Raw genomic sequence first — 27,912 nt, 5'->3', positions numbered from 1 at the left:
TAATGGTTGTTTTATTTTAAACACTTCCAAAAATGCACAACATTTGAATTTAGGTTAGTGATAAGTTGACTGAAATAGAGTTTGAAATATAAAAGACTAAAACACCTTTTGGCTGTTTCAATATCTAAGTCTGATCTAATTTATCATCAATATTGCTTTAGCCGTTAGATACAAAACATTAGTGTCGTCACCACTCAACAGTTTCAAGTAATTAATTTATACCTTTCATACACCTGAGGCAGGGGATTGTGCTTTCTTTGACAGTTCTCATAAACATTCGGTTAATGTTCAATTTGTTATTTCCCACCTAACTACGGGAGTTTCCTAATGTAACGTCTGTCAGTATATTTGATACTCGCAATGTTTGCTGATGGAACATGATAGTTTAAAAGCCTCGTGCTGGGATTGGCCGGACAATGTTCGCGTTGTATGATGCGCGGCGCGGCGCATGACGATGCGGAAAGTGCCTCAGTCGTCAGTCGTATGATGAGGACCTCTCTAGGCTGCAGGTGGGCTGTCTTCGGCGTAGTAGTGCTCCTACTGCTAGCAGTCGGTGTTCCTGTCGTCGTACTGATGGTGCCAGCAGACAGTGGAGGTCTACCGTGTCACTTAGACCTCAGCGTGCCTCTGGTGAACGCCACCTTCCATGCGGGAGGTGCTGTGTCGTCCTCAGGGATACTGTACCCTGAGGGACATCACTTCAGCGTCAACGGAACTCTCCGAGGATGTATTTGCTCCTTGAAACCTTGCATCAGAAAGTGTTGTGAGAGAAACGAACATTACGTAGCGAGACGTACCTGTGGTGTCAATACGGACGTGGACATGAGCAACTTCTCTCTGACAGTGTACACGGAGCACGGAGTTGTCGTCGAGGTACCGGTGACCGAGTTCGCGGTACTCTATGGAACCGTGTGCTACGACGGAATGTTCCCCTTGGACCCGTCATCGCCCCAAGACAGACATTACTTGTTGGAAGACGGAAGAGTTCTCAGATTCAAATCGGAACACGAAGAAGTGTACCTGGATGCCACGAGGTATTGTCTCGACTCTATCAAAGGCTCGAGTGTCGTACGCACGTTTGTGTGCGTGGCTCCTATCGAAGACCGAGATACGAAGATCAGCTTTGCTATCTACCCGATCATGCTGTCCATATCTACGTTGTTTTTGCTGTTGACATTCCTAGTTTATTGTGCAATCCCAAAACTTCGAAACTCTCAGGGGAAGTGTCAAATGTGTTACATATCATTCCTCTTTGTAGCCTATGCTGGACTGACCGTGTCAAACTTGAAGGTAGCCGTTGGAGTTTGGTGTGTTGCTTGTGGTGAGTTGTAAATATTAGTTCTTTATCGAGTGACATGAGCCGTGTCATTTGCTAGTTTTCAAACTATTAGAACTAATTGAATTAAAAAAAAAATGAATGACTAGAACGAAAGACTTAAAGTATCAATTACACCGTGCCTGCAATGCACAGTTAAATTATTACAGTATGTTCTTTGATTGGATTTTGTAAGTCAATAACTACAGTTATCGCATCAATAAAAACTGTATGTCCAGTGTAAAAAGGTTTAAAATTTTCCAAAATTTAATTATTTTTATATAATATTTCAACAACTCTTATGTTCCCAACCGGATACCAATCTGGTTGGGGCACCTAATTTAAACACGCCTAAAACAGAACATTTCGTAGAAATAATTTTACAATGCTATAGTACGTGTCGTCTTGGTTGACATCAAGAGAGGGATTTAGCTTGCTGAATTAAGTCTGAAAAGCTCACTTTACAGTGTTTGGTTGACGTCTACGTTCTCATAGAGGGCACCCGCCCTACATAACCGCCGTACGTAAGAGATAACCAAAGCAGTATGAGAACGGATCTATAATCAAATATTGTACCGTAGATTACTTTTATAATTTTTTTCAACATCATATTTTTCATCCCTATAATCAGTCATATAAATTACTTAAGAGTGACTCTATGATTGAGGTTTTGATGTTTATGTTTTTTGTTCTTCATTACTTTATTACAAGTTGCAGTTTTGCTCGATTTCGAGCAACAGGTTATCTAGTTATTATTATTATATTATAATTTTTAAGGGGTTGGTACAAACATTTCATTTTTAGGGGCAAATTTGAGTATGTATGTACATTTCAGAAGATGGTTAATTTATATTTGGTCCCTTAGTAGAAGTAATGGTTTTCAAACATTGTGGATACGTATTAATAACTTCCGTGGTATTACACGCATATTACAATGAAAGAGAAAATTAATATTGAAATATTAATTTGTTTATGGTGTCGACAGTAAAACACGCAAAATACTTAATTATTGAACAATATTAATGTGATTGGAAGTGGTACTGGTAAACGAGAATCCCGTGTAACATTGTGATATCACAATGAGTCACACACATCGTCTGTCAGCTACAAGGTGAACTCGTGACCACTCTAATGCTGTCATCGATTATGTAAATTAACAAATGTTTGGACAATAAAACCAATGAAAAGTAATTAGTTATGGTAACGCTTTAAATGTGAATTCAGCAATCTGTTTACAGCAAATTTTTACATGTTATTGTTAATGTAGTATAATGTAGAACGTTAACAGCTATAACCGTAGGTGACAGTAATGTGATCGTGGCCAAGACAGTCGTCGTTCTTGTCCTACTTAGTTGCCTAAGTAAGCAAGTGAAACATATTTACCGATCTCGTAAGTTGGTGTTTTCACTCATAAACCTCTTGTGTCGTCCTCGAGTGGTGAAACTAAGGGGAGTGAGGGGCTCATCTACAACTGGCTGAGCTAACACAGAATGGAAACCAAAGATCAAACGGTTGCCAACGAGAACAATAAAACAAGATAAACAAACGTAAACTCATCCTTTTGAATAACAACATTAAACTCGGCTTAGAATAAATCAAACTAACAAGGTACTGTAATGCTATTTCCTATACACCTATTGTGTCTATATCAAAGATCTTTGTGCTATACAGGGTGGCTGAAAAGTAACTTGCACCCCCACTTAACTTTTCAACCATTTGAGATATTTGAAATCGGTTTGCGGTAACCTTCTAAGATATGAGGGGCTACAATAATTGTGGTAAATTTTGAAAATTTTGCCCTTAGGGGTAGTGGGGGTAGGGGGTAGCTCAAAATTTTCAAATGACAAGTATAGTCGAGTTTGGTATCATTTTACAGGTCTTGACAAAACATGAACATTGACGTAAAGAAAACCAAAATCGGCTCACTAATAACAAAATGGCGCCCTAAAACGTTTCAAAGCCAAATAACCATGAGGGTGGCAAACAAATTAACTTGCACCCTCTTTAACTTTTTAAATATTTGAGATATTTGAAATCAGTTTGTGTCAACTACTTTGGAAATGAAGGGTTACAATAATTATGGTCAGTTTTGAAAATTTTGCCCTTAGGGGTAGCAGGGGTAGGGGGTAGCTCATAATTTTCAAATAGCAGCTATAGTCGAGTTTGGTATCATTTTGTAGGTCTTGAAGAAACATAAAAATTAACATAAAGAAAATAGAAATCGGACCATTGATAACAAAATGGCAGCTCCAAATTACTTTAAATAACCATTGTCTCAATCATTTTTAGCTGCCATTTTGTTATTAAGGGGAGCTGAACCTAAAATTTTTTAATTAAAAAAAAAAAAAAAATTATTTTAGTTTTAGATTCTTTGTTTTATCCTGAAAAAGAAAATATATATATAATAATAGGTATCACCTCCCAAAACTAGAAAAAAACAAAAACAAGTAAAGCACCAAATTTTCTGAGCATAGGGAGTAGACCTAGTTAAGGCCATCTAGTGGCCTAGTAGTGTCATCTTTGTTCGCGACTTTCCGAAAACTTGTTTTTTTAATGATAAAGGTACACTTTTCTCAAGAAGTAATAAACATATCTTGATGAAATTTTTACCAAGTGTACCTTACATCACTACAAATATGTGGAACTAGAATTATCACCATAGGATCAATAGTAAAAATTACAAAAAAAAAAAATATTTTTTGTCAAAAAAAATAGAATTTTTCAAAAATATAAAAAAATAAAATTTGTAACCATAGAAACATAATTCTAGTTCAACACACTCTTGAAGCACATATATTAACTGTCTACAATTTCTAAAGCTGTAGGTTAAATAGTTTCCGAGAAAAATTTACCTAAACTTGGAGAATTTAACATGGGCTCTTATGGGCGGTTCAGCTCCCCTTAATGGTCCGATTTCTATTTTCTTTATGTTGATTGTTATGTTTCTTCAAGACCTACAAAATGATACCAAACTCGACTATAGCTGCTATTTGAAAATTTTGAGCTACCTGCTACCCCTAAGAACAAAATTTTCAAAACTGACCATAATTATTGTAACCTTTCATTTCCAAAGAAGTTGCCGCAAACCGATTTCAAATATCTCAAATATTTAAAAAGTTAAAGAAGGTGCAAGTTAATTTTTTTGCCACCCTCACGGTTATTTGGCTTTGAAACGTTTTAGGGCGCCATTTTGTTGTTAGTGAGCCGATTTTGGTTTTCTTTATGTCAATGTTCATGTTTCGTCAAGACCTGTAAAATGATACCAAACTCGACTATACTTGTCGCTTGTCAGCCACCATCGTTACCATAACCAAGAATGTGCACACCAATAATCAGTGGCAAATAGTTCGCATGTTCGTTGTTATTATAGTGTTTTATTGTTATAGGGTTCGCCTAGTAATGGAAAGGTCACCGGCTCGATCCAGAGAAATGTTATACTGTGGTATCTTTCTGATGGCTCGAAACTGGACCCATCAAAGCTTGATCAAGCTTTTAGTAAACGATCCTGACTGATAAAACTCTCTAACAAAGTTACTAACTTTGTTAGAGAGCTTTAAAGTTTGGAATAAGCACCAATCGTCCTCCGCCTCCCAATTGGTAATACAATATTTACTCATTGAATTTAACCGTCAAACACTTACCAATTGGATCTTTATCTAAATGACACCAAAGTGAATAGGGGAGGAGCACTGTCATGCTAAGTTTTACATAATTACATTTGAGAAGAGAGCATGCAAAGTCGATCCGTTGGGAAAATAAGTTGCAAGTCACGTGAAAAATGAGTGTCTGACACCTTCTTTCCTAATTAATCACTATTAAACCTTGACCATGGCATGAAATTTATAGTTTAGAGGTAGCATTAGGACCCTGAATATGGTGGATTGGTGGATGGGAAATAATTACTATGTTTTAGCGAATTTCCCTATAGGGAAGTAGCTATTACCGTAGGTGGCACGGTAAGACCTAGACCCGGGACCGATTTACTTTTTCATTTTGATGTCCCCAGAGGCCAAAAACACTATTCGTTCAAATTTTTATATATGTATATATATATATATATATATATATAGACTTATATATATATACGTCCGTGAACGCGATAACTTGAGTAATTTTTGTCCGATTTTGATGAAATTTGGTTTAAAGGTGTAAAGCGGGATAAACTTGAATGAGTTCGCGAACCAGCACGATCGGACCATGGGAACGGGGCTTTACGGGGGGTTTTATGGGGTAAAAATTGGTTTTTCTCACTTTTGACCCTCAAAACACAAAATTTCCCAATTTCTCTTTAAACCTTTTTAAAGAGCTTAAAAAAACAAATAATTTAGTATATAAAAGTATTTTTGTTTGATTATTAGTAACGGAGAAAATTAAAAAAATTGTAAATTTAAAATTCCCATGTTATTCTTATGGAGAATATTGTCAAATGTTGTAGTTTGCTTGTTTATGAATATATTTTGATCAAACTTGGCAAATTTATTTATTTTGTACTAAGCTATCAATATTTTACTCAAAAACACACTTTATTAGTTTCCTTGTAGCAGCAAACCTAGGTACTCGTTAAACCTAATGTTATCTTACTAATATTATAAATGTGAAAGTTTGTGTGTTTGTTTGTTTGTTTGTTTGAAGTTCAATCACGCATAAACCACTGGACGGATTGGGCTGAAAATTGGCATGATGATAGCTTACATTCCCGATTAACATATAGGCATATTCTTATCTCAAAAATCCTTTCGGGCTCCGCCCCAGTGGATCTGTAATTCCCCATGTTAACCTTATAGTCTAGTTGCCAAAAGGCATTTTTCACCCAAACCTGAAAGTAAGGTCCACCCAATGTTTTTTAGTGTTTTCTGTTTCTTTAAGACCTACATAATTAAAATCTGCAGGGTGCCACTTTGTCACCCTTGAGCAAATTGAAATATTCAAGATGGCGGCCAAGATGACTTAAAAACTGTATATTTGCTGTATCTTTCCCTATAGAAGAGACATGATAATAATTTTTGTGTCTAATTTTATGTTTTAAGGGTCAGAGAATACCAATAATTGATTATCTTAGTAATAAAAGACCCCCGCCGCAGCAAACCTGCCGACTAAGCGAATTTCCAGTTGCCTGAATTGATTTTCAATTAAATGTATTTAATTAACATTAATTTTTATGAGTACTTAGGCTTGCTGCTACAGGGTGGGTAAAAAAGTGTTTTTTTTTGTGAAATATTAATAACTTAGTATAAAATAAATAAATTTACCAAGTTTGATCAAAATATATCCATAAACAATCAGACTACAACATTTTACAATATTACCCATAAGAATAACATGGGAATTTTAAAATAACAATTATTTAAATTTTCTCCGTAACTAATAATGGTACAAAAACACTTTGATATACTAAATTATTTGCTTTTTTAAGCTCTTTAAGAAGGTTTGAAGAGAAATTGGAAAATTTTGCGTTTAGAGGGTCAAAAATTAGAAAAAACAATTTTTACTCCATAAAACCCCGCGTAAAACCCCGTTCCCATGGTCCGATCATGCTGGTTCTCGAACTCATTCAAGTTTATCCCGCCTTACACCTTCAAACCAAATTTCATCAAAATTGTATAAAAATTACTCAAGTTATCGTGTTCACGGACACATATATGTAATTGTCTATTATGAAAAATTGAATTTTGGTATGTTTCAAAACCCCTACTTTTTCAGTGTTCTCATGCTCGGATTTTGTCAGATCTTTTTATACATTGCCCTATGTGTATGAATGTATGATTCCAAAATATGTTTTAAATGTTCTCAAAGCAATTTTTCCCACCTCAAAGTGTATTTTAATCGGACTAGATGTAGTGGTGCAGCCCGCGTCACGGCTAGTGTTCCAAGTTGAAGACTAATAACAATATATCCCATAATATATCTTCAAAGCAATATACAAACTGATATGAGGTTGATGATTGTTGAAAATTGTATTCAGATTCTTTTAAGAGCCACAAAATATGAATGTTCTTATCACCTGAGTTTGTATTTGCAAACATTTAAAGGTTTTACAAAAAAAATCTTCGAAATTTGCTATTGTTTCAATTTAAAGCTGTCTATTTTAAATAAATCAACAATGAAATGGTATAAGGTTATTATTATCTTAAAGTAAACTTGAAGAGGAATCTATTAAGACAAACCGCAGATTGTTAAGACGATTAGTTGTCAAATAATTGATGTTTTACTAAAAGCTTACATAAATCCAATATGGCGGAAGTTTTTTCAAAAATAGCGGCTTTCCACCACTTGGATTTTTCTTGATTTTTAGTACAATATTCTTGACACCTTTGTTGACAAAATCCCATATATTTTGGAATATATGGGGAAGAAATATATTTTATTTCTTTTACCTTAAGTTTGATGTTGGACCGTATTTTGACTAGCCTAAAGAACAGTGTTTTTTCTTAATTCAAGAAAACTATAATTTAAAAAGCAGTTGATAAAGTCATTCACTGTTCCTGAAGAAGGATAATGCACTGTCCCCAGTACAGCACAAGCATCAATTAGGAGAACTGCTTGTAAGTTAACTGATTTGATGACTGTGTTCTGTTTGAATGTAGCACTTATCCTCAGAAACCATAGATATAATGTTTTAAGTCAAGTAAATACTTGAAAACATTGTTGATAAGGTAACTTTGCAACAAATTAATGTGGAAATTTATTAAAAACTTGTATTGATTTATTATTTTTGGTAATTTTCTAATTAAAACATCAAACTAGGCACAAAATGATTATCCTGTCTCTTCTATAGGGAAAGATACAGCAGATATACAGGATTAGTAAACCGAACCAGCATGATCGGACCATGGGAACGGGGTTTTACGTGGGGTTTTATGGGGTAAAAATTTGTTTTTCTAATTTTTGCCCCTTTAAACGCAAAATTATCCAATTTCTCTTCAAACCTTCTTAAAGAGCTTAAAAAAGCAAATAATTTAGAATATCAAAGTGTTTTTGTACCATTATTAGTTACGGAGAAAATTTAAATAATTGTTATTTTAAAATTCCCATGTTATTCTTATGGGGAATATTGTAAAATGTTGTAGTCTGCTTGTTTATGGATATATTTTGATCAAACTTGGTAAATTTATTTATTTTATACTAAGTTATTAATATTTCACTAAAAACCACTATTTTTTAACCTCCCTGTAGCAGCAAGCCTATGTACTCATAAAAATTAATGTTAATTAAATACATTTAATTGAAAATCAATTCAGGCAACTGGAAATTCGCTTAGTCGGCAGGTTTGCTGCGGCGGGGGTATTTTATTACTAAGATAATCAATTATTGGTATTCTCTGACCCTTAAAACATAAAATTAGACACAAAAATTATTATCATGTCTCTTCTATAGGGAAAGATACAGCAAATATACAGTTTTTAAGCCATCTTGGCCGCCATCTTGAATATTTCAATTTGCTCAAGGGTGACAAAGTGGCACCTTGCAGATTTTAGTTATGTAGGTCTTGAAGAAACAGAAAACACCATAAAACTTCGGGTGGACCTTACTTCCAGGTTTTTTGACCGGCAACCAGACTATTATGAGTATTCATATTTAAAGGGAATTAAAGAATTTAGTCAGCTGTTTCAACTAAAAAAATTTGGTTCTATGATATGGAAAAGCATTAAAAAGTTATAAGATTTACCAACAGGGTGCAGCACTATATTTTTTTGCATTTATGAAAACAGCTAATTTGAACTAAGTAGCAACAAAAAACTGTGATTCGCAATGAGAACTGTCAAAGTAGGATTGTTTACAGTTATGTTTATGTTTTTCATTTCATGAATAATTTGTGATATTTTGCGAATTGTTGATAATTTATTTTTCTCTATTGTTTAGGTGAAGTGGTAGAACATTATGGCTATGGTAGATGTGTAATACTATAGAATACTGTAAATTTAAAAAAGCAAATTTTATCAAACTGTGTCCTCCCTTATTGCAAACGCAAAGCTTGAGTATAACTGCAATAAGCATTTTATATTCCAACCCCGTACGAAGGACGGGTACTCTGCTAGTTAAAATATATTTAACTGAAAATCAATTCAGACAAATGGAAATTCGCTTAGTCGGCAGGTTTGCTGCGGCGGGGGTATTTCATCTAATCATTGTTTCCAAAGAAATTCCTGTAAATATATTTTCTTGAAATATACACTGGCTACCATGTGAGGTGAAAACATCGTGGCCTACTCTTGACTTTTTTCAATCAGTTTTATATAAATTCTATTTCCAAATAACTCTTTCAAATATACGTAGGAGAGCTACGATTAATTAGGTTTATTTTACATTTCAGTGTTATTGGATGTTGTGCTTGCCTTTGCTGGACTTTAGTGTATTAGGGCAAATTTAATTTCCGGGCAAGCACGAATGACTAGGAAGGATTTGGGCCTATAAAGTAAACTTTCTTTATAAAATAGCTCACGAATAAAGACTCATGATATATTTTGTTGTATGGTTAGTCTTCAATTTAACACCGTGGCATTAGGAACAAGCATAGGAATGGAATAGACTGAGTTTTTATTTTGGTATTTTATGCTCCGATGAATGTTAAACTATGGAAGACGGGTTTAGAGCAAACCCCCAACATAAATACTTAAGATTATGAAGACACATTTCTGCTTAAGTTATTTATTTACAAGCAATATGTTTTTACGTTTGTGGAAAAACGCCAACGACGAATTTAGATTCGTAGTATTCGGGCGACAACCGCGAAACTACAAATTTATTGTGACCGTGGAGGCCTATCCTATCCAGGAAAATTACACGAATTTAGAATTCACTTAAGCGCACTTTTGACATGTTAAAAATTTTTAACGTTTCCTGATAAAAACCTAGATCTTTACATTATCATCTAAAAACAACAAATAAGTATTACTAATTATAATGACATATTTCTGTCTTAAGTTGAACTCGGTATTTAACGTTGTAGAAGTCTAAATAATGCCATAAAAGATGCTACGGTTTACAACGCAACCTATTCCATCAGTTCGACTATGTTGAAAAGTCTTCATTATTTGCCAGAAATCAGCAATTGCATCAGTGCAGTCTGTTGGCGACTCACGTCAAAACATCAATTTGGATTCAACACTGGCGATAACTTTAACATAGAGCTGGAAAGTTTTGTTCTATCAGTAGTAGCCACTGGTTCAAATTTTAAATTTGTGAGTAGATGTAAGCTAGGCCAATGAAAATGCCATTTAAAAACACCGAACTTGAAATTAACTAGGAAACTAGCTAAAACTTTACTATATGATACTATAAGATTTAGAAAAATGTGCTTGACGTATAAACAAATTAGTTTATAATGCAAGTAATTATAAAGCGTGGATCTTTACAAGCAATTTGTGTCGTCTAAATATGTTAATAAATCAATAAACTTCAAACATTACTGTATTTTATAAATGTAAGAACAAGGAACATATTTCTATTTTACACGAATAAGTAAGAGATAAAACGAACAGATTGTTATTCTTAAAACCGGACTTGAGGCCTTAAAAATACGACGATGTCGACATCCCATATTGCTGTACTTTCGAGTTACCTTAAGTAAACAAAAAGTTCTCGGTTGTCAACAATATGTTTTGACGCTGTATGAAACATACAACAAAAAGTTAACAAATAAGTAGGTTTTGCCTGGAGTTGAAAACATCAAATACAGTATTATGTTACCGGAACACAAAATACAGTGGTGGAGTTGAAATGCTAGTAATGGAGAATGCAAAATTCTATGTAACATGGACTAGTGTTTGATATTCAACAATTCAACCTCATAAACCCTACAATTGTTTGCTATAAATCCAACAATGGTGAATGAGTAAATCACAATGTGGAATTATTGTTATGGTGAAAGAGTATGCGAATTCCCACAGTGCATATGCTGTGGCCGTGATATTATACCTACAGCAATACAATGTAAATGTAGGATTGTTGTGAATGAAGGTGATGAGCCAGGGCCGCGCATGCGCTCTCTGGTGTGAGCCACTAGACTGTCCGTTCACCACAAGTCGTTCTCGTTCTCAGTCACAGTCAGTCCTCAGCCGGCGAGAGCGCGGGAGTGAGTAGTGAAGTGAGGGCTCAGGTAGGATGGCCCGCAAGTTGGGCGCGGGGTCGGTAGATCAGAAGAGACAACGGGAACTGAATAGGATTTACAAGATCTCGGGATGTGTCGTCGTCGTGATAGTTGTGATGATCGCAGTGCCTGTGTATTATCACATGAGAGATACGCCACCAGTCACTTACCCTTGCCACATAGACCTCAGTGTTCCGCTGCTCAGTCCACAGTTCTACAGTAATGGGTCGGTGGTGGACCACGGAGACGTTTATCCCACAGGGTTTTACTTTACCGTCAACGGAACTACTCGGGGATGTCTCTGCGCGTTGAATCCTTGCATCAGAAAATGCTGCGCCAAAGACGAGTACATGGTGAAAGTCCCGATGCGTCAGGCACGTTGTGAGAAAAATCCGGAACCTTCCCCGTTTGACAACTTTACCCTTCCGGTGTATCAGAGTCCGGGCAACTTTGCGGACGTGGCTCAAGACCACTTCCGTATACTGTACGGAGACGTTTGTCGTCACGATAAGTTCATGTTGATGCCGGAGACGCAGCCTCAGGACCAGTACGATCTGATGGTGGACGGTAGAATCCATCTGGAAAACAACTACATAGACGCTTCTGGTTACTGTCTTGAGTCGCTGAACGGCAGTGAGGAGATCAGGACCCTCGTGTGTTTCCCGGACCAGGACGAGGACCCCGAGACCAAAGCAATGTTCACTGTATATCCGATCGGTATGATCATCTCCATCCCCTTCATGGTAGTAACCTTCCTAGTCTACTCCGTACTGCCTGAACTACGCAATCTCCACGGGATATCCCTCATGTGTCACTCTGCGGTCCTTCTCACTGCTTATCTCTTCCTCTCCATCATTCAGATCAGCAGAAATGCCCTCAATACAACTCTGTGCACTTCGTTTGGTAAGTTTATACTATGTTTTATGTCGAATTGTTACATATGTTATAGGTCAAAGGGTTTATCCGATTAATGTTCTTTATAATCGAAGTATTAAATATGATTGGTGCAAATAACAGAACATAATAACCTTCAGGCATTTACTTTGAGCCACACAGTATCCTTATATATAATACGTGAAGGTGATTTCTACGAAACACTACTCCTCCGTTAATAATGGACGGATTTTTACAAACGATGTGACAAAATTAAGTATTTTTTTTATAGATGCCCCCTTTCACCAATTCTTGTAATCCTTATATATAATACGTGAAGGTGATTTCTACGAAACACTACTCCTCCGTTAATAATGGACGGATTTTTACAAACGATATGACAAAATTAAGTATTTTTTATATAGATGCCCCTTTCACCAATTCTTGTAATATTAGTCCTCGGACTTTGCCCCACAGGCCATCAAAATCCCAATGTATATCTTATGAAGAAAGAATTTTGTTTACTTAAAAAACAGACGAATAATTTGTATTAATTACAGCTGTTCATAGTAAACACCCCATACACACAAAAGCGTTCGTTTTCAGTTTCGATAACTGGAGTGGACTGATTGATGACTATGTTTTATCTATGAAATTATATTTAAGTCGACTCTTTTAAGTCATCCTAAATTATGACTGTTTTTCGTATTGAAATAACGCCTGTAATACTTTGCAATTGCTCGAATTCGAGCAACAGATGCACTAGTTATACAATAATACAAGAATTTAACCACTAACTGTGTCCTTTGTAAATTACATATACTTCACAAACCGCAGTTTTTTTTTTTTATCTGTCCTTACATTTATGGATAGGCTATATGCCTAAATGTAAAAAGCAGAAACATACATACATTTTTATACGTAATTCAGAGTGTTTTTCTCTAATAATATGTTATAGAAAGATTTTAAATAAATATTATTGAACGCGATTTATTTTATTGCACTTGCATATTACTATGCACTGCATATTACACGCAAATAACTTAGCGTTTCCAACAGTGTGACGGATGAGTCATAGTCATGCCTGTGATTTATCAGCATCCATCTCTGTTATGTTTCAGTAGTGTCCAGTTGTGATACAATCGACGGGAATCCAAACTCATGATGGCCAGTCGACCCGATGGCAGTTGTTTTATAAACTGCAGTAATTCTGTGAGATCACGATGCATTTATCCCGGTGAAGTAGGCAGTAGAGAAAAATATACGTTTTATAGTTGCATTCGCAAATTTTATGGAAGTAGGTATTTAGATCATGATAAGTTCGTTTAACTAAATACACAGCGTTATTTTGTACCTTATTAGTTGTGATGGATCAGAATTGGACCTGGAAATATTGGTATAGACTATCGATAACTTTGAATACACCACTTAAGTCCGCTTATAGGAAGTCGAGAACTGTGCAGATGTGGAAAATTTACATATCCCAGATCTTGATTTTCCCTCGTAATTTATCAATAAGAAGCTCCTCAACTACTACAGGAGATCGTCTCAATTCAAATAACGAGTCAAGATAGTTCTACAGTAGATCCTGTTCAACAATAATGGACGAAAAATGCATCATGCTATTGATCAGAAGTTTTTCAAGTAACATTAAGGGTTCGGTTTCCATCTCGTTATTGACCAACAGATGACACATCTCTGATCTCTGATCCCAGGATCTCTGATGCATTAGGTAGGCTATAAGGCACATAGGAAGATAAGTTATTCTTTAGCCTGCTAAAGCAAATCCTACGATGTTTTTTTTTTTTTTGCATTGTGAAAGAATAAATCAATAAAATTGTTCAAGGACCTCTGGCAGTAACAGAATGATGTGTTTGCATTTTCATTAGTGTCACCTTTGCTATGGTCTACTACGCCCTCTCGTAGATCGAACATTGTCCCATAGGTGTAATTTCCATTTACCACACACGCTACGATAATTTACTCGACACACTGTAAATTTCCTTGGTTGGCCCCACTCTTAACTCACCTTCAGTGTTAATAGCAATTAACACTTTGTGTAATATGAAAGCTACAAGTAGCCTACATGGGGTGTTACTTAGAGAGTAATTGTGATTTATTGCCAACCGTTCATTTTGTATATCAAAAACTGCTCGAAACAAACAAGCGGAAATTTTATCATTTAAATCGTTAAACTGTGAACATTTTGTAGATTGACAATAAGTAGGGTAAACATGTAGTTAGGTCATATATGATCTTGTTTTTCAGCATAATAACTTTGTAATTGCTACAGAATATTGTATTTCACACGCAGTGGGGGTTCTAATACCTTGTCAAGGGGGGCTACTGGGGTTGTTCTACATCCCCTCCCCAGAAAGAAGAGGGGTCCAGGGATCCTCTCGCGCAAAATTTGGTATTTTTAAAGCTGTTTAGTGGCTTTTTATAGCAATTTTCAACGTCTAGAACTGTGTCCAATCCAAATACCTCAGGTTTGTTTTAGGACGAAATGTCCCCTTAGGCATTTATAGCCCCTCCTTTTGAACCGCTAGTGGACGCACATGTTTGCGGCAGACCTTGAACGCGAGTAGATCGTGACTTGGAACCTCAGGGAACAACGCGGATGTACTGGGATTCTATTCCTCATCTTGTAATGTATTCAGGCAATTTAAAACAAAATGTTTAATCATCACTCATCATCTAAGTGAATTCCCATTATTCATTATTTCATTATGAATTTAAACGTGGCAAAGATATTTAAAATAGACCTACATATTGCAACTTTTTTTTCTAAGATTCTAGAAACTTAACACAAACAGAAAATAGGCACAGAACAGGTATCACATATACGTTTGATATGTTTCAGCACAGACAATATAATACTGTAATATACATATTACAGTCTGTGGTTTCAGTCAGAATAGGAAATATCAAACATCTCCATAATCTATTCAAACACCTGTAGCTAGTCAAGTTTACGTTGATGTTGATACTTTACCCATTGCTTCCCAATTGTAGTTTAAATGTAGTGAAACTTACTAGATTAAATACAATTAATTGTATTTAGGTAAATAATAGACTGGGAATCAGAAGCTTAAAGAACATCGTATTTAGTTTTGGCTTTAATAGGGTTTCCGATTGTTTACTTATTATATCTGCTTCTGTACTTTCAAAACACAATAATGGATGCTGCCAAACATTGTGTTATCTTATTAATCGGAACAAGAATCACATAGTTTAGATGGAAACTTAAGTGTTCCCACTAATAGAAAATTGCTCATCTGTTACAGTAGTTCCCCTTATGACATGGGCGTTTCTTATCCCCTCCCTCAACTCTGCACTTATCTTGTGTCGCTATCCGTAACTTACATAACCGTGTTATGTAGTCGGAGGTGGATAACGGGTGATGGGCAGGGGAGGGCTTTACATAGTTGGGAGAGGGGATCTAGGAGGTGGTTCTCGCCTACGCAGATGGAATGAGACTCATGACGCAGGTAGAGATGAGGATTATAAGGGTTACTCTGGGACCTTGGATGAAATGAGACTAATTATGTTACGGGCGAAATGAAACTCGGGCGGATTAGGACATAAGCTAATAATACAGTTCATTACTAGTACCGAAAGTGGCATTTTCCGGTGCACGCTCAAATTTCATGGTACTCTAAAATTGGGGGAAGCGGATTTTTATCCCCCTGGAATTTTACCCCCTGGGCAAACGTGACGTCACAAACCAGGGGGTAAAATTCCGGCCACGAACTTTTGAGTTTCGCGACATTAGCTCGATGGATTAAACGCGGAATTAAACATATATTTTCACGGTTGTGAATTTAATCAGAACACATCAAATTATAAAAACCTAGTGTGTATAAAAACCGGATTTTTACCCCCCGGATTTTTATCCCCGGAATTTTACCACCCGTATTTAACCCCGGAATTTTACCCCCTGGCAAGATATATAAATTAGTGAGAATGATTAATTATCTTAATTCTTTTTAATTTTAATTTTTAGTTTCAAGTATCATGAGGATTCGATCTTTGAAGCCAACTGTTGATTAATATGACGTATAAACAAACATCAGAATGGTAATTGATTCGAAGATTTCTTTAACGATTTATTATACAACCGTGGTAAAACAATATTTTTCGTTTGTATTGTAACAATAACAAAATAAACGGTATCAGCATTCTGACACATACTTTCTCCCATAAGCTTGTCAACAACCTTTATCATGTGTAAGCGGTGAGAGTAAATATACGGAAATGGGATTTGTACAATTTTCTTCAGAATTTAAAGGACTATAACATACTAAATTTTTTTCAAAATCGTTCGAGCCAATTTTGGAAAAATCTGATTTTCCGTTATTTTATGGGGTTTTATGGGAAAATAATATAATTTACAATAACTGTGTTGTTAGAACCGTAATTTTTACAGAAATGGGATTTGTACAATTTTCTTCAGAATATAAAGGACTATAACATACTAAATTTTTATCAAAATTGTTCAGGCCATTTTTGGGAAAATCCTATTTTTCCGTTATTTTATGGGGTTTTATGGGAAAATCCCCATTAAAAATAAAAATTTCTAAAAAATGAAAAAAACTATCACAATTGTAAGGGTCATAACATACAATGTTAAATCAAAACCGGATTTTTGTCTAAAATCCTATTTTTCGTTATTTTATGGGGTTTTTATGGGAAAATAACATAATTTACCATAACTTTTGAACCGTAATTTTTACAGAAATGGGATTTGTACCATTTTGTTCAGAATGTAAAGGGCTACAACATACTAAATTTTTATCAAAATCGTTCGGGCCATTTTTTGGAAAATCCGATTTTTCCGGTTTTTTTATGGGTTTTTATGGGAAAATCTCCATTAAAAATCAAAATTTCAAAAAAATGAAAAAACGCCTGGAGATACCATGGATTAGAACCTACATACCAAATTTCATCGAAATCGGACCACAGGTGTAGTCTCTAGCTCTGTACACATCCAGACACACAGACACACAGACACACACACACACGCACGCACGCACACACAGACATCACTTCGAAAACCACTTTTTTGGGGTCCAGGGGGACCCAAAACGAATATATCCACTCAAAACTCAAACTCGAAAATTTTGACGAAAACAATACTTTCTCCATTTACTATGGTATAGGGGGAGAAAGTAATATGCCTTATTGTTTCTATTCGAAGAAATGTTCACCCAATTATCATTTTAATGAGCTACTCAGTTTATTTTACATACTCATTAACCAACAGTTGGCCCCAAACGCAAATCCCGAACATCAAAATGAAACAGAGAATTCTGTTTACTTAGTTGAGGTTACAAAATAAATAAATAAAGATAGGTGACTAAATAATGAACTGTTTACAATTAATTAAAAACAGAAATAAGAACATCAATAATTAAATTTCTAAAATCAGCCAGGGGGTAAAATTCCTAGGGGTAGAAATCCGGGGGTAAAAATCCGGCCCGTACATCTTCAGTTGTCTAAACGCTAGTTTTATGGACAGGGGGTAACATTCCGGTTTTTATCGCTAATCTAATTAATCACGCTCTGGCTATTTCATTAGACTTCCAAATCCGCGAGGGTAAAATTCCGGCCGCGAACAAACTTTTGGCCACTCAGGTTACTACGTCCTAGTGACGTCAGCTTTGCCCAGGGGGTAGAATTCCAGGGGGATAAAATTCCGGCGACCCTAAAATTTCACATACAATGCGAAGATGAGGACGGAAATGATTGAATGAAGAGCCGGAAAATAATTTTAGGTATAAGTTATGAACGATACTTTTCATCAAGACGAAAAAATGTTCACATAAAGAGTAACAGACTTCATTTTATAAGTAAAACAGAAAGGTTATGTCATTGTTTAAACAAACGCGCACTGTGATAAAAACACAGCGACAAGCTTAATACCTATTTCTGTTTACATTTACATTGTTAAACAGTAATTCAGCTGATTTAAAACAAATTATAATACCCCCGCCGCAGCAAACCTGCAGACTTAGCGAATTTCCATTTGCCTGATTGGATTTACACTCAAATGTATCCTTAAAATTATCACATTTATTCCCTATTTAAATATAATTAGTTTAACGAGTACCTAGGTTTGCTGCAACAGTGAGGGTAAACATGTTGTTTTTTGTAAAATGGTAATACTGTAGTTTTAGTAATAAATTAATGTATTTTCCAGATTTGATCAAAATTATGTACCAACAAGCAAACTACAACAGTTGACTTATTCTCCATAAGAATAACATGGGAATTTTAACTTAACAATTTTTTGGAATTTTCTCCGTAACCATTAGGCGCACAATAATACACGTCGAATATACGAAATTATTTGTTTTTTTAAGCTCTACAAAATGGTTTGGAAAGAAATTGGAAATGGAAAAACCCTATTTTTACCCCATAAAACCCTCCATACACGCCCGTTCCCATAGTCCGATCATGCTGGTTCGCAAACTCGTTCGAATAAATATAGGTTTACACGTTTGTACCAAATTTCATCAAAATCGGATAGTTTTTGCTCGAGTTATCGTGCTAACGGACATATACTGTATATGAATGTGAAAGGATGGTGTTTTTGGCCTCTAGGGACTCCAAAACGAAAAAGAAAATCTGTCCCGGGTCCAGGTCTTACCATGAGTACTGCGGTAATAGCTTATTCCCTATATGGGAAATTCGCTAAAAATGTAAAAAAAATGCTAGTTTAAAGTGCGTGTAGTGGGCAAATGGACAACTTTGTTCGTTGATTTCGTCACATCGCCGTTATCAATACCTTATCAGGCCGTTCCTACTTCTCTGATAAGTAGAAACCGACAACTAACAGATAAACCGGTGGATTTGGTCTACTCGATAGCGAGAAATCACAAATCCCTCAACAAATCGTTGTCAAATAAATCGAAAGAAATTAAATTATTGAAGATAAAGAACTTCACAAAACTGTACATTTAAAATTCGCATGCACGGTTAAGGAGAAAAAGTAAACTGTTGTGGTAATGCTGGTTTATGGATGTATTTTGATCAAATTTGGCAAGTTTATGTATTTTATACTATACTATTTACATTATACCTAAAACACATCTTTCCTTCCCTGTAGCAGCAAACCTAAGTACAGTACTCGTTAAAACAAGAGTGAAGGGAAAAAACTTTCATTAGCGTCCAAGGATTTTAATTTTTTTCATTGAGGGGTATTTGGCCACGAGAAATCGGTTGGAGTGGGTCACAAGGCTGGCCAAAATCCAGTTTCCACCCAACACCCCTTGAAAGTGCCCATGTTATCGTCAATACCCTTTTGTAGCTGCAGTTAATAAACAGCTGATACAGGTTATTTTTATTGCCATCTATCTATGTATTAAGGTGTATTAAAATGTTTAAAATTAGAATGTCTTTGTAGGTATCATCTTTGACTATTACAATAGTCAATGGTATCATATAAATGTGTTCACACAGATTACCGTAAATATCTGTAATTTAGCGAATTAAATTATAAAATAAATACAATGTTGAATTCTATCCGAGCAAATCTCGGTCTCCTGGTAGTGTTATTTTAATAGGGAATTAATTTAACATGTTTTAAATGCAATTATGTTATTAAAAGAATAACTAGGCATGCGGAAATTCGCTTAGTCTGCAGGTTTGCTGCGGCGGAGGTATTGTAAAGTAAAAAGTCTCTTCGGGGCATTAAAACTGTTGGCCTATGTAAGAATGTAAGATACCATATAAGATTGATAGATAGCAGCTATGAATGTTAAATTAACAACTAACAAAACGTAATAGAACAAACGATAGCTGAAAGATACAATAATTTCGTCGAAGTAGAGAGAGTAATCGTCAAAAGTGGGCATATTTCTGGTTAATTGAACCGAGGGAGGGGGTTATTGAAAATTAAATACGTAAAAGTGTAGACCGTATTAAGTCATTTGGGGTAATAATTGAAGGAACGCTCTTAGGCATATTTCATCATGAAGTATTTTTACATTTTAAAACTTAGATTTTTCTTTGATATTACTTGTAGGCTTATAGATTTCAACTGTAATTAGTTTATATACTACACTGATGTTGAATTATCTATTTCGATACGACAACTGTTCTGATTGCTCAAATTCAGAATCTATCAATACATTGTAAAATCTAGGTCTACTGGAAAAAAATACTGACGAGGGGGCAGTGTGCAAATTGCTGATCGTTTTACCCTTGCTATAAAATGTATGTAGATAAATTAAATAGCTATTTTCTGTAAACGGAGTGATGACATATTATATTCAATAGTCAAAATTTTGCAATAAAATATTACATTTTATCACTACTTAAATTGGCTCTTTTCGACCCGAGCTCAAGTTTTTTTTTCTAGGAAAGTGAATAACACATTGCCCGTGTGATGGACTATATTTTTCATCCTTATTGCTCAATGGTGATTGGTTATACCGTTTGAGGGACTTGGTGTAGTTGAATTAGCGGTTGTACTGTGATTGTGCTGATGGTAATATAACGGACTATTGAAGTTCAAATTAAAATTCAAAATTCAAATTCAAATTATTTATTTGTGATCATACAAAATCTTGGCCTCGCCAAGTTTGCAAAACTTGTCGGCGAGGTCCAATTGATTCACAAAAATTTAACAAACAAAATTTACATTTTTTTTTCTTTTTTATTTTTTACAAATATAAATATTTCTAGCGCTACTAATTCCATGGCGGTTTGTGGCAGGCACCTATCTAAGTTGTACATAATAATCGCAGCAGAAATGTTTTAAATAAATTAGAATTTTGCAAGAATTACGAGCAATTTTGTAGTATTTTATCATGGTTTTAACTTGACAGAACTGTAAGGTCTATTGATTACATAAGAAATGAGTAGTGTCCGTCGAGCTGTGATTGATATGTTACTGATACGCTACTGATAAGCGGTAAGTGTGAATAACGCGGCTAGACCTAGACTGGTTGATAAACAATTAGAGTAAGTCCACACATTTAGCCACTATATGTCGTATGCGCGAAAATGGGTAAACATAATATTTAATAACTTGACAAGTGCTGGTGGAAATAAAACGCCCACAACTTTTGCGATTGGTTTAGTAAATGCCAAATAAAGTCAGGAAATGGTTTATTATTCCCTAGAAGTTTTTGAACCGAGCATTTATCACCACTAAGTGCGGTAGTGTCTAGTCAATGACAAAATATCGGATAAGTAAGTGACATGTGACCTATATAATGCGTAACTATGTCAGTGTCAGATGTTCCCAGAATGCCGAGGTGTGGTTTCCTATTGCTAACCACTTGTTATCAGGTGGTCACCAACATGGCGGCCAGGAAGTGATAATGCCTCAGTAGGACGAGAAACACGTCAATACAGAAATATCTAAGACTAAGTTTCGTTAATAATCGCAGCTATGTTTTGTCCTTTCCAATACTTATATAAGTATAGGAACACAGAAACGATCCGCCACAATGTAAACATGCATGCAAATCTAATGGTCAGGGTTGCCCTTTATTAAACTATTAGTGAACCTGTGCGGCTCAATGCCCCGCAAAAAACATATTAATTTAGAAAACGAATTCACCGTGTTATATATTGACTCGAAGTCGAAAATTAAATTCAGTAATGATAAAGCCTTAGAAGGGAAGCAGTCCAGCCATTTTCTAGCTGTATGCGTATTATATTTATTTATTTAATAAGTGTTCAAGGTTAAGTATGTTATAGTGTAGTTATTTTTTTTAAGATTTTTTAAAAACAAATTTAACAAAACATTTAATCATATCAAACAAATTGGCCTATGTAGCATATTTTGAGGGTCATAATATGCTGCTTTAAGAAAACACTTTTAAAATAAACACTAAAAAACAATATTTTTATCACAAAAGCACTTCCATGAATACTACGATGAAGTCTTAAAGTTACCTTCAGGAATATTACCCTGGTCAGAATATTTTTCGTAATGAACATGCGTATCCTATTAAAAGATGTAGCCTTACTTAAAACAACAAATACAAATGCATATATATTTATTTATTTGCTCATGACTGAAATTGGTCTGGCTAAGAACAGTGCTGCTCTTTAAAAGTGCTTGTGCTGCAAATGTAAAAAAAAAAACAGAAATTAGCATTCTTTCCATTTTAAAAGATAAGTTTGTTTCAGACGGGCTAATTTTTATCCTCGAAATCAAAATATGTCCCTACTCACTTGTTCCAGTTAGGACTTTACATTCTACATTACATTGTTGTTAACCGTTCTGATCACATGAAGCCTTGTGCCATTAATGAGGCCCTTTTTGATGTATTAATATCAATAAAACCACTGCCCCTTTTAATTAGTATAATCTGTGTCTTGGCAATCCACTGACCTCTATATTTAAAAACTCAGTTGGATTTTCTAGATGGGTGGCTCCGCCTTCGTCTGTTTTCGAGGACCCACTCTTCTTCCTCTTCGCATACTGGCAGTTAATTACCTAACTTGTCAAGTTCATTTAGTAATTCATTAATACTATGTTAGTTTATAAATAAAATTTGATAAAAGTTACTTGGCTTGGTGCTTTCATAACTGCAAACTCAAAATACACCCACAGGTAAAAAAGAATCAAGTCGTTGGCTAAAAAAACTATGTTTGTGTAAAAACATTATTCACATGAAGTAGATGATTTGTTTGATTTCTCGATCAGCTGTTTCGTTTCTAATGAATTAATAATGTCAAAGATTTGTGATTTTAAATACATCAATTATTATAGTAAAGTTTTCTAAATATGGTAACTTATTCTCAACTAAATTTTACTATTCCCAGCATGAAAATAAAGTAGTGAGATCCAATATGAGTAACGTTTAAGGCACACAATCTTTGATGGAAATGTAGTATACATTAACAGTCATAATACACAGCAATTATTATGTAGTAGACTTTGACTATTTTCAAGAAACAAACATATGTTTCTGTAAATAAAAATTATCTCCATTGTTATCCTTATGGAGAAATACGAAACTTTAAAGGGCTCCAGGTCCTCAATCTCTAATTATTTCCTTAAAAAGAAGGTTTCCTGCACAACTTTACGTTACGCTCTTTCCAATGACACCAAAAACATGTCAATCGGTTCAGTAGTTTCGGAGGAGTAATTGTCACAAAAAACCTGCTTGCGTATTAAATAAGTATAGATAGATTACCCTCAATCATTAAACAAGCTCCTCTCTTAATCATCAAAAATATATTTAAAACTTTTTAGCCATTTATTGGATGGCTAAGAGTATAATTTCTAACGTAATAAATAATAAATGTAGGATTTGATAAGTCTGGGTTGCCAAATCAAGTTCATAAATATTAAATATTAGTTATATTTCATTTAGATTTATAGATATATTAGGTGTATATATATATACAAATTTGAACGAATTGTGTTTTTGGTCTCTTGGAACATCGCAAAAAAGTACATAAATCGGTTCCGGGCCTAGGTCTTACCATGCCACCTACGGTAATAGCTACTTCCCTGTAGGGAAATTCGCTAAAAGTAACACAAGATTAATTTCGGTAAAAATAAACAACCGTAAATTTCCTCAATCGATGGCGGTGATACCAACTCAACTATGATGGATAAGGCGAGTTTATTTAGTCCAGATGACTCAGTGTTAGAATCATTGCAAAGTGGCCATAGACACAATTTAACTTTTCATGACTAGATGTTTCTCGTTTAGCTCGACTGTTGAAGTGGTGTCATCAATTTTTGTAAAGATCACACATTTTACAACGCAGGCAACAATGGTAAACAGTGTGTGTGCAGTCCGAAACAAATAGTTAAGGAATTCATCTGAGAAAATCCAAGTTGGCAAAATATCGTGATGGAATTTACTTGATTACCCTATTTAATTTTTTTTTACAATATTTAACTTTTTGGTATTTCTCAGCTAAAAAAGTCTTTGGTAATAATTTAGTTCTATTGTTTTTGTGAAAAGATTTTATGTTTGGCAAACCGTTCCCAAAAATATGGTACCTTTGACTATTGATACAACTGATAGTACGATAGGAGTCTTTTATTTACTGAACTTGAAATCAGTTACAGCAGGTGTAGGGCTCGATGAGAACTGTTGTATCAGTTTAACCTTGTATATTTTTTTGGGTATTTAGAGTTTGCTATATATGGTAAGAGTAAAGCAGTTAAACCCTACTTTCCTTCATAGCTAAGCGACTTCAATGAACATTTCACTGAGTATGAAAGACAGGTGGCTTCCTATCTTCTATGTTTACCAATCTAGTTTACGTTTCGTCCGAAATACCACTGTTAACATGGGAGTTTATCTTCTTTTCTTTTCTTTCTCTTAAGTTGTTTGTTTGTAACATCTCACCACTGAGAAGAGCCAGGATTTATTTGGTTTGTTCTCGTAATGGACATAAACGTACTTCTTGGGTTATTACGTTATTATTTCTAGAAAAATGTGCATGTGATCGTGATCAATAACTTGATGCACTAGTCCTTCCACATTTTAAATTTTGATGCATTATTTCAAACCAAAAATATATTAAAATAAAATAAACTAAAATAGTAAAAATAATGTATAAATGAATGGTAACAACAACTGGGGAAGGGTCTTTGTTCAAATGTTTTTATTGATAATCCTACTATGGACACCTTATTTACTATCGTTACTATTTATTTACTCGAGTTAATTCGGTGTATTAATCTACCTTTGGATTGTTCACCATTAACGAAAAACATATTTTTCGATGGTTGCAACACAGCATTTAAGCCTACATGATGTTGACACATTGATATTTATCTCATGCTACATCTTGATCCCAAGTATGACAACTTCACTCCGGAAGATCTCAACAGTTCTCGCATTCCCTGTTGTTGTTGTAGCAGACTATAGAGTGATCTTCTCGACCCTCGACCACACATCTACGGACAAACCGGTTGTTGATGTTATTAGCCAATGTCATTTAGGCCTACACTTCTAGCTGTGCTTTACTCTATCCTCCTTTATATTCTTGTTTTTTATTGCTAGGATAATAGAGTTGTATGTATTGCGTCTCATGACGTATTTTATTCACCGTATAGTATTTTTGTTTTCATTTTTCATACAAATGCGGGCATTGAATAAATATAACTATGCATTAATTACCTCTTATCTATTGCATCTATTATTTCAAATACAGATCGCTTTTTTAAATGTATAGTTTATTCAACAATTTCGTTATTGACTTTACAGAATTACACGTATTTACATTATCTTCAACTGAACAATTGTCAACACAACTGCGAAACACAAAAGTATAAGGTTACATAAAAATATACTCCAGAAAAATAAAATGTTAACTGTTTAAAGCTGGCCACTTTGGAAGCAACGGCACCCTGCCTGCTTATTATGTATTAATAGTAAGCATGCCAAAAGTAAAATAATAGACTACTTCATAAGTACAATTACCCTGCCAATGTCAGACTACTTCATATTATAACTAAACTGTCAAGGTTCATTATGTGCATTTTGAATGTCTATTTATTTAAGGAGTACGTGTGTGTGTGTGAATTTACTATCAATCGTTCTGTCCTACCTGATTTGCAGAAAACACTGTCGCAAAAGAGTTTATTTTTCCTCATTATTCCATTTTAAACTGCTGCCATGAAACGTCAAAATTAGTACTGTATGTTGGTCCTATAATAATTTCTAAATGTCCCTAACGTTAAGATCGATAAGTAAGGAACGAAAAGTCTTTCAGCAGCCTTCCGTTTTCCACACGGTTACAATACTACCTACTATGGTATTGCAGGTGCTTCCCTGTTGCTCCACAACACGTTAAGGTTCATCCGTCAGGCTATAGTTAGTAGGCTGTAATTGATTGAAGATATAATTTAAATTGGGAATCTTATTTAAATTCATGCTATAATTCACAATGTTCTATTTCAGCGTTCGTTGTGCAGTTCTCATTCTTGGCGTCTTTCTTCTGGCTGAACGTTATGTGTTTTGACATTTGGTTGGTCTTCAGGTAAGGTTAATTTAGTCTTATTTTGTTCTAAATTGTATTTATATTGTTCTCACTATTACTTGGTTTGCTATAATTCAAGTAATGTGTCCAGCTGCCCTGATCATTGGGCTTTAAATCAAATGGTCCTAGCTAATGAAACGGCTGATCTAAAACGATCATCTCATTCCATTCTGCACTCACATTCTGCACTCATATTTGGGTTAAAATACGCACCTATGTGGCGTCCCCATCTCAATTGATAAAATGTGTTTTAACATGTTTTTATGTTGCACAACACAGTTTGTTTTTTGATGCATGTTCTTCAACGATTGACAGTATCATCAGTATTTTCATAGATCAAACAAACTTTTCATTAATAGGGATTAGAGTTATTAATGAGACAGGTTAAAAAACTGCAATGTTTGTCCAACTCCAAGTACGGTAAGTTGAAACTTAAATCTTAGTCTACATACATATGGTACGTCTGTTTTTGCCACCAGAGTAAAGTTTCATCTTCTACTACGACCTCATTTCAACTGTATATCTTTGCTAGAAGAACAATAAGAACCATGTTTTCTGTTAGTGACTTTCAGTCGTACGCGTCTCCCATTCTTCAAGTTATTCTTGTCAGTTTGTTATTGTTGTTCCGATTCAGTTTAGGTTCGCAATAACGAATTTACCAACACGGATTTCAAAACATCATATTGGAAATTCGTTGGCAACCATTAAAGTTTCTCGAATACATGCATTATTTGTTAGACATTAAAAATTGGAAATAATTTAATTGAACTTTTTTTACATCGCAAATATGTAGTAACGCTCCTGGTAATTTATCGTCATTATTTTCATTGACAAGTAAAATAAAGTGCCCGTCCTAATAAATACGTCCTCATTAGTGAGGGAATGATTTTGGTCGTCCCAACGTTTCTTCCAGATGTTGTGTATATGTGATATCATGGTGACATTGTAAAATGTGGATAGCTTGACACCGTCGCCGGGTCTAGAGGTTGCTGACTACGGCTTGATGTCGTCAACAGCGTGTTCAGCTCATTCAGCATGTCAGCAGACCCGGCCTTGCCGAGCATCAGCCTCCTCGATAGAATTTAGCGTGCGTCCTTTATGTTATAACTAAACATGTTGTTCGCTAAGCCATTCTGATCATATTGTTACTTGAATGAGATACAATATGTTGTTCACATTGTTGTATACTGTTCGCACGATAACATTCTGATTCTTTAAATAATTTTGTCAGTAAAAAAATAAGTTCTTAGTTTTGAGACGAGTTTTTTTTTCATTTTTGTTTTACTTCAATGACAAAGATTGTTTTCTAAATGAGTCCTGTAAATCTTAGGATAGAATATGTGTGGAAATCTCATGAATATCCAAACGGATCAATCGCAACAAGATTCCAAACGTAAAGCAATTAAATTATCAACATGATTATGTGGCTGATTTCCTACGAATACATTTTAATCTAAAGACAATACAACGTTTATTCTAGATATTTCTGAGCTACATGGAATGAAGTTTACGAAATAGTTACTTGCTTTCAATCTGGCCCTAAGCATAGAGAAGAAGTTGGCATTGATCTCGGTTGTAAATAAGGTTAGGGGCAAGGAAAAATTTTAAAAGATAAACCCAAATCAGGCTGAACTGAACATTTTGCGATCTTCCAACTACATCA

At 34.9% G+C, this 27,912-nt stretch overlaps 1 protein-coding gene across 1 annotated transcript in view; it reads left to right on the top strand.

Annotated features, from left to right (window-relative positions):
* Positions 1-259: 259 nt before the first annotated feature.
* LOC128995577 (probable G-protein coupled receptor Mth-like 4) overlaps positions 260-27,912 on the top strand; it is a 46,838-nt gene continuing 19,185 nt past the window's right edge. Inside the window, exons 1-3 of the mRNA XM_054420597.1 lie at positions 260-1,321; positions 11,397-12,305; positions 26,171-26,249. Of these exons, the coding sequence (XP_054276572.1) occupies positions 430-1,321; positions 11,397-12,305; positions 26,171-26,249 (1,880 nt within the window). The 5' untranslated portion in view covers positions 260-429. The remainder of the gene's footprint in view (positions 1,322-11,396; positions 12,306-26,170; positions 26,250-27,912) is intronic.

The sequence above is a fragment of the Macrosteles quadrilineatus genome, unplaced genomic scaffold (genome assembly GCF_028750875.1).
Source record: "Macrosteles quadrilineatus isolate MER2022 unplaced genomic scaffold, UCM_ALF_1.0 Scaffold_1__1_contigs__length_201487025, whole genome shotgun sequence".
Taxonomy (NCBI): Eukaryota; Metazoa; Arthropoda; class Insecta; order Hemiptera; family Cicadellidae; genus Macrosteles; species Macrosteles quadrilineatus.
Note: the sequence above shows the minus strand (reverse complement) of the source record. Positions and strands in the feature narration are given on the sequence as shown.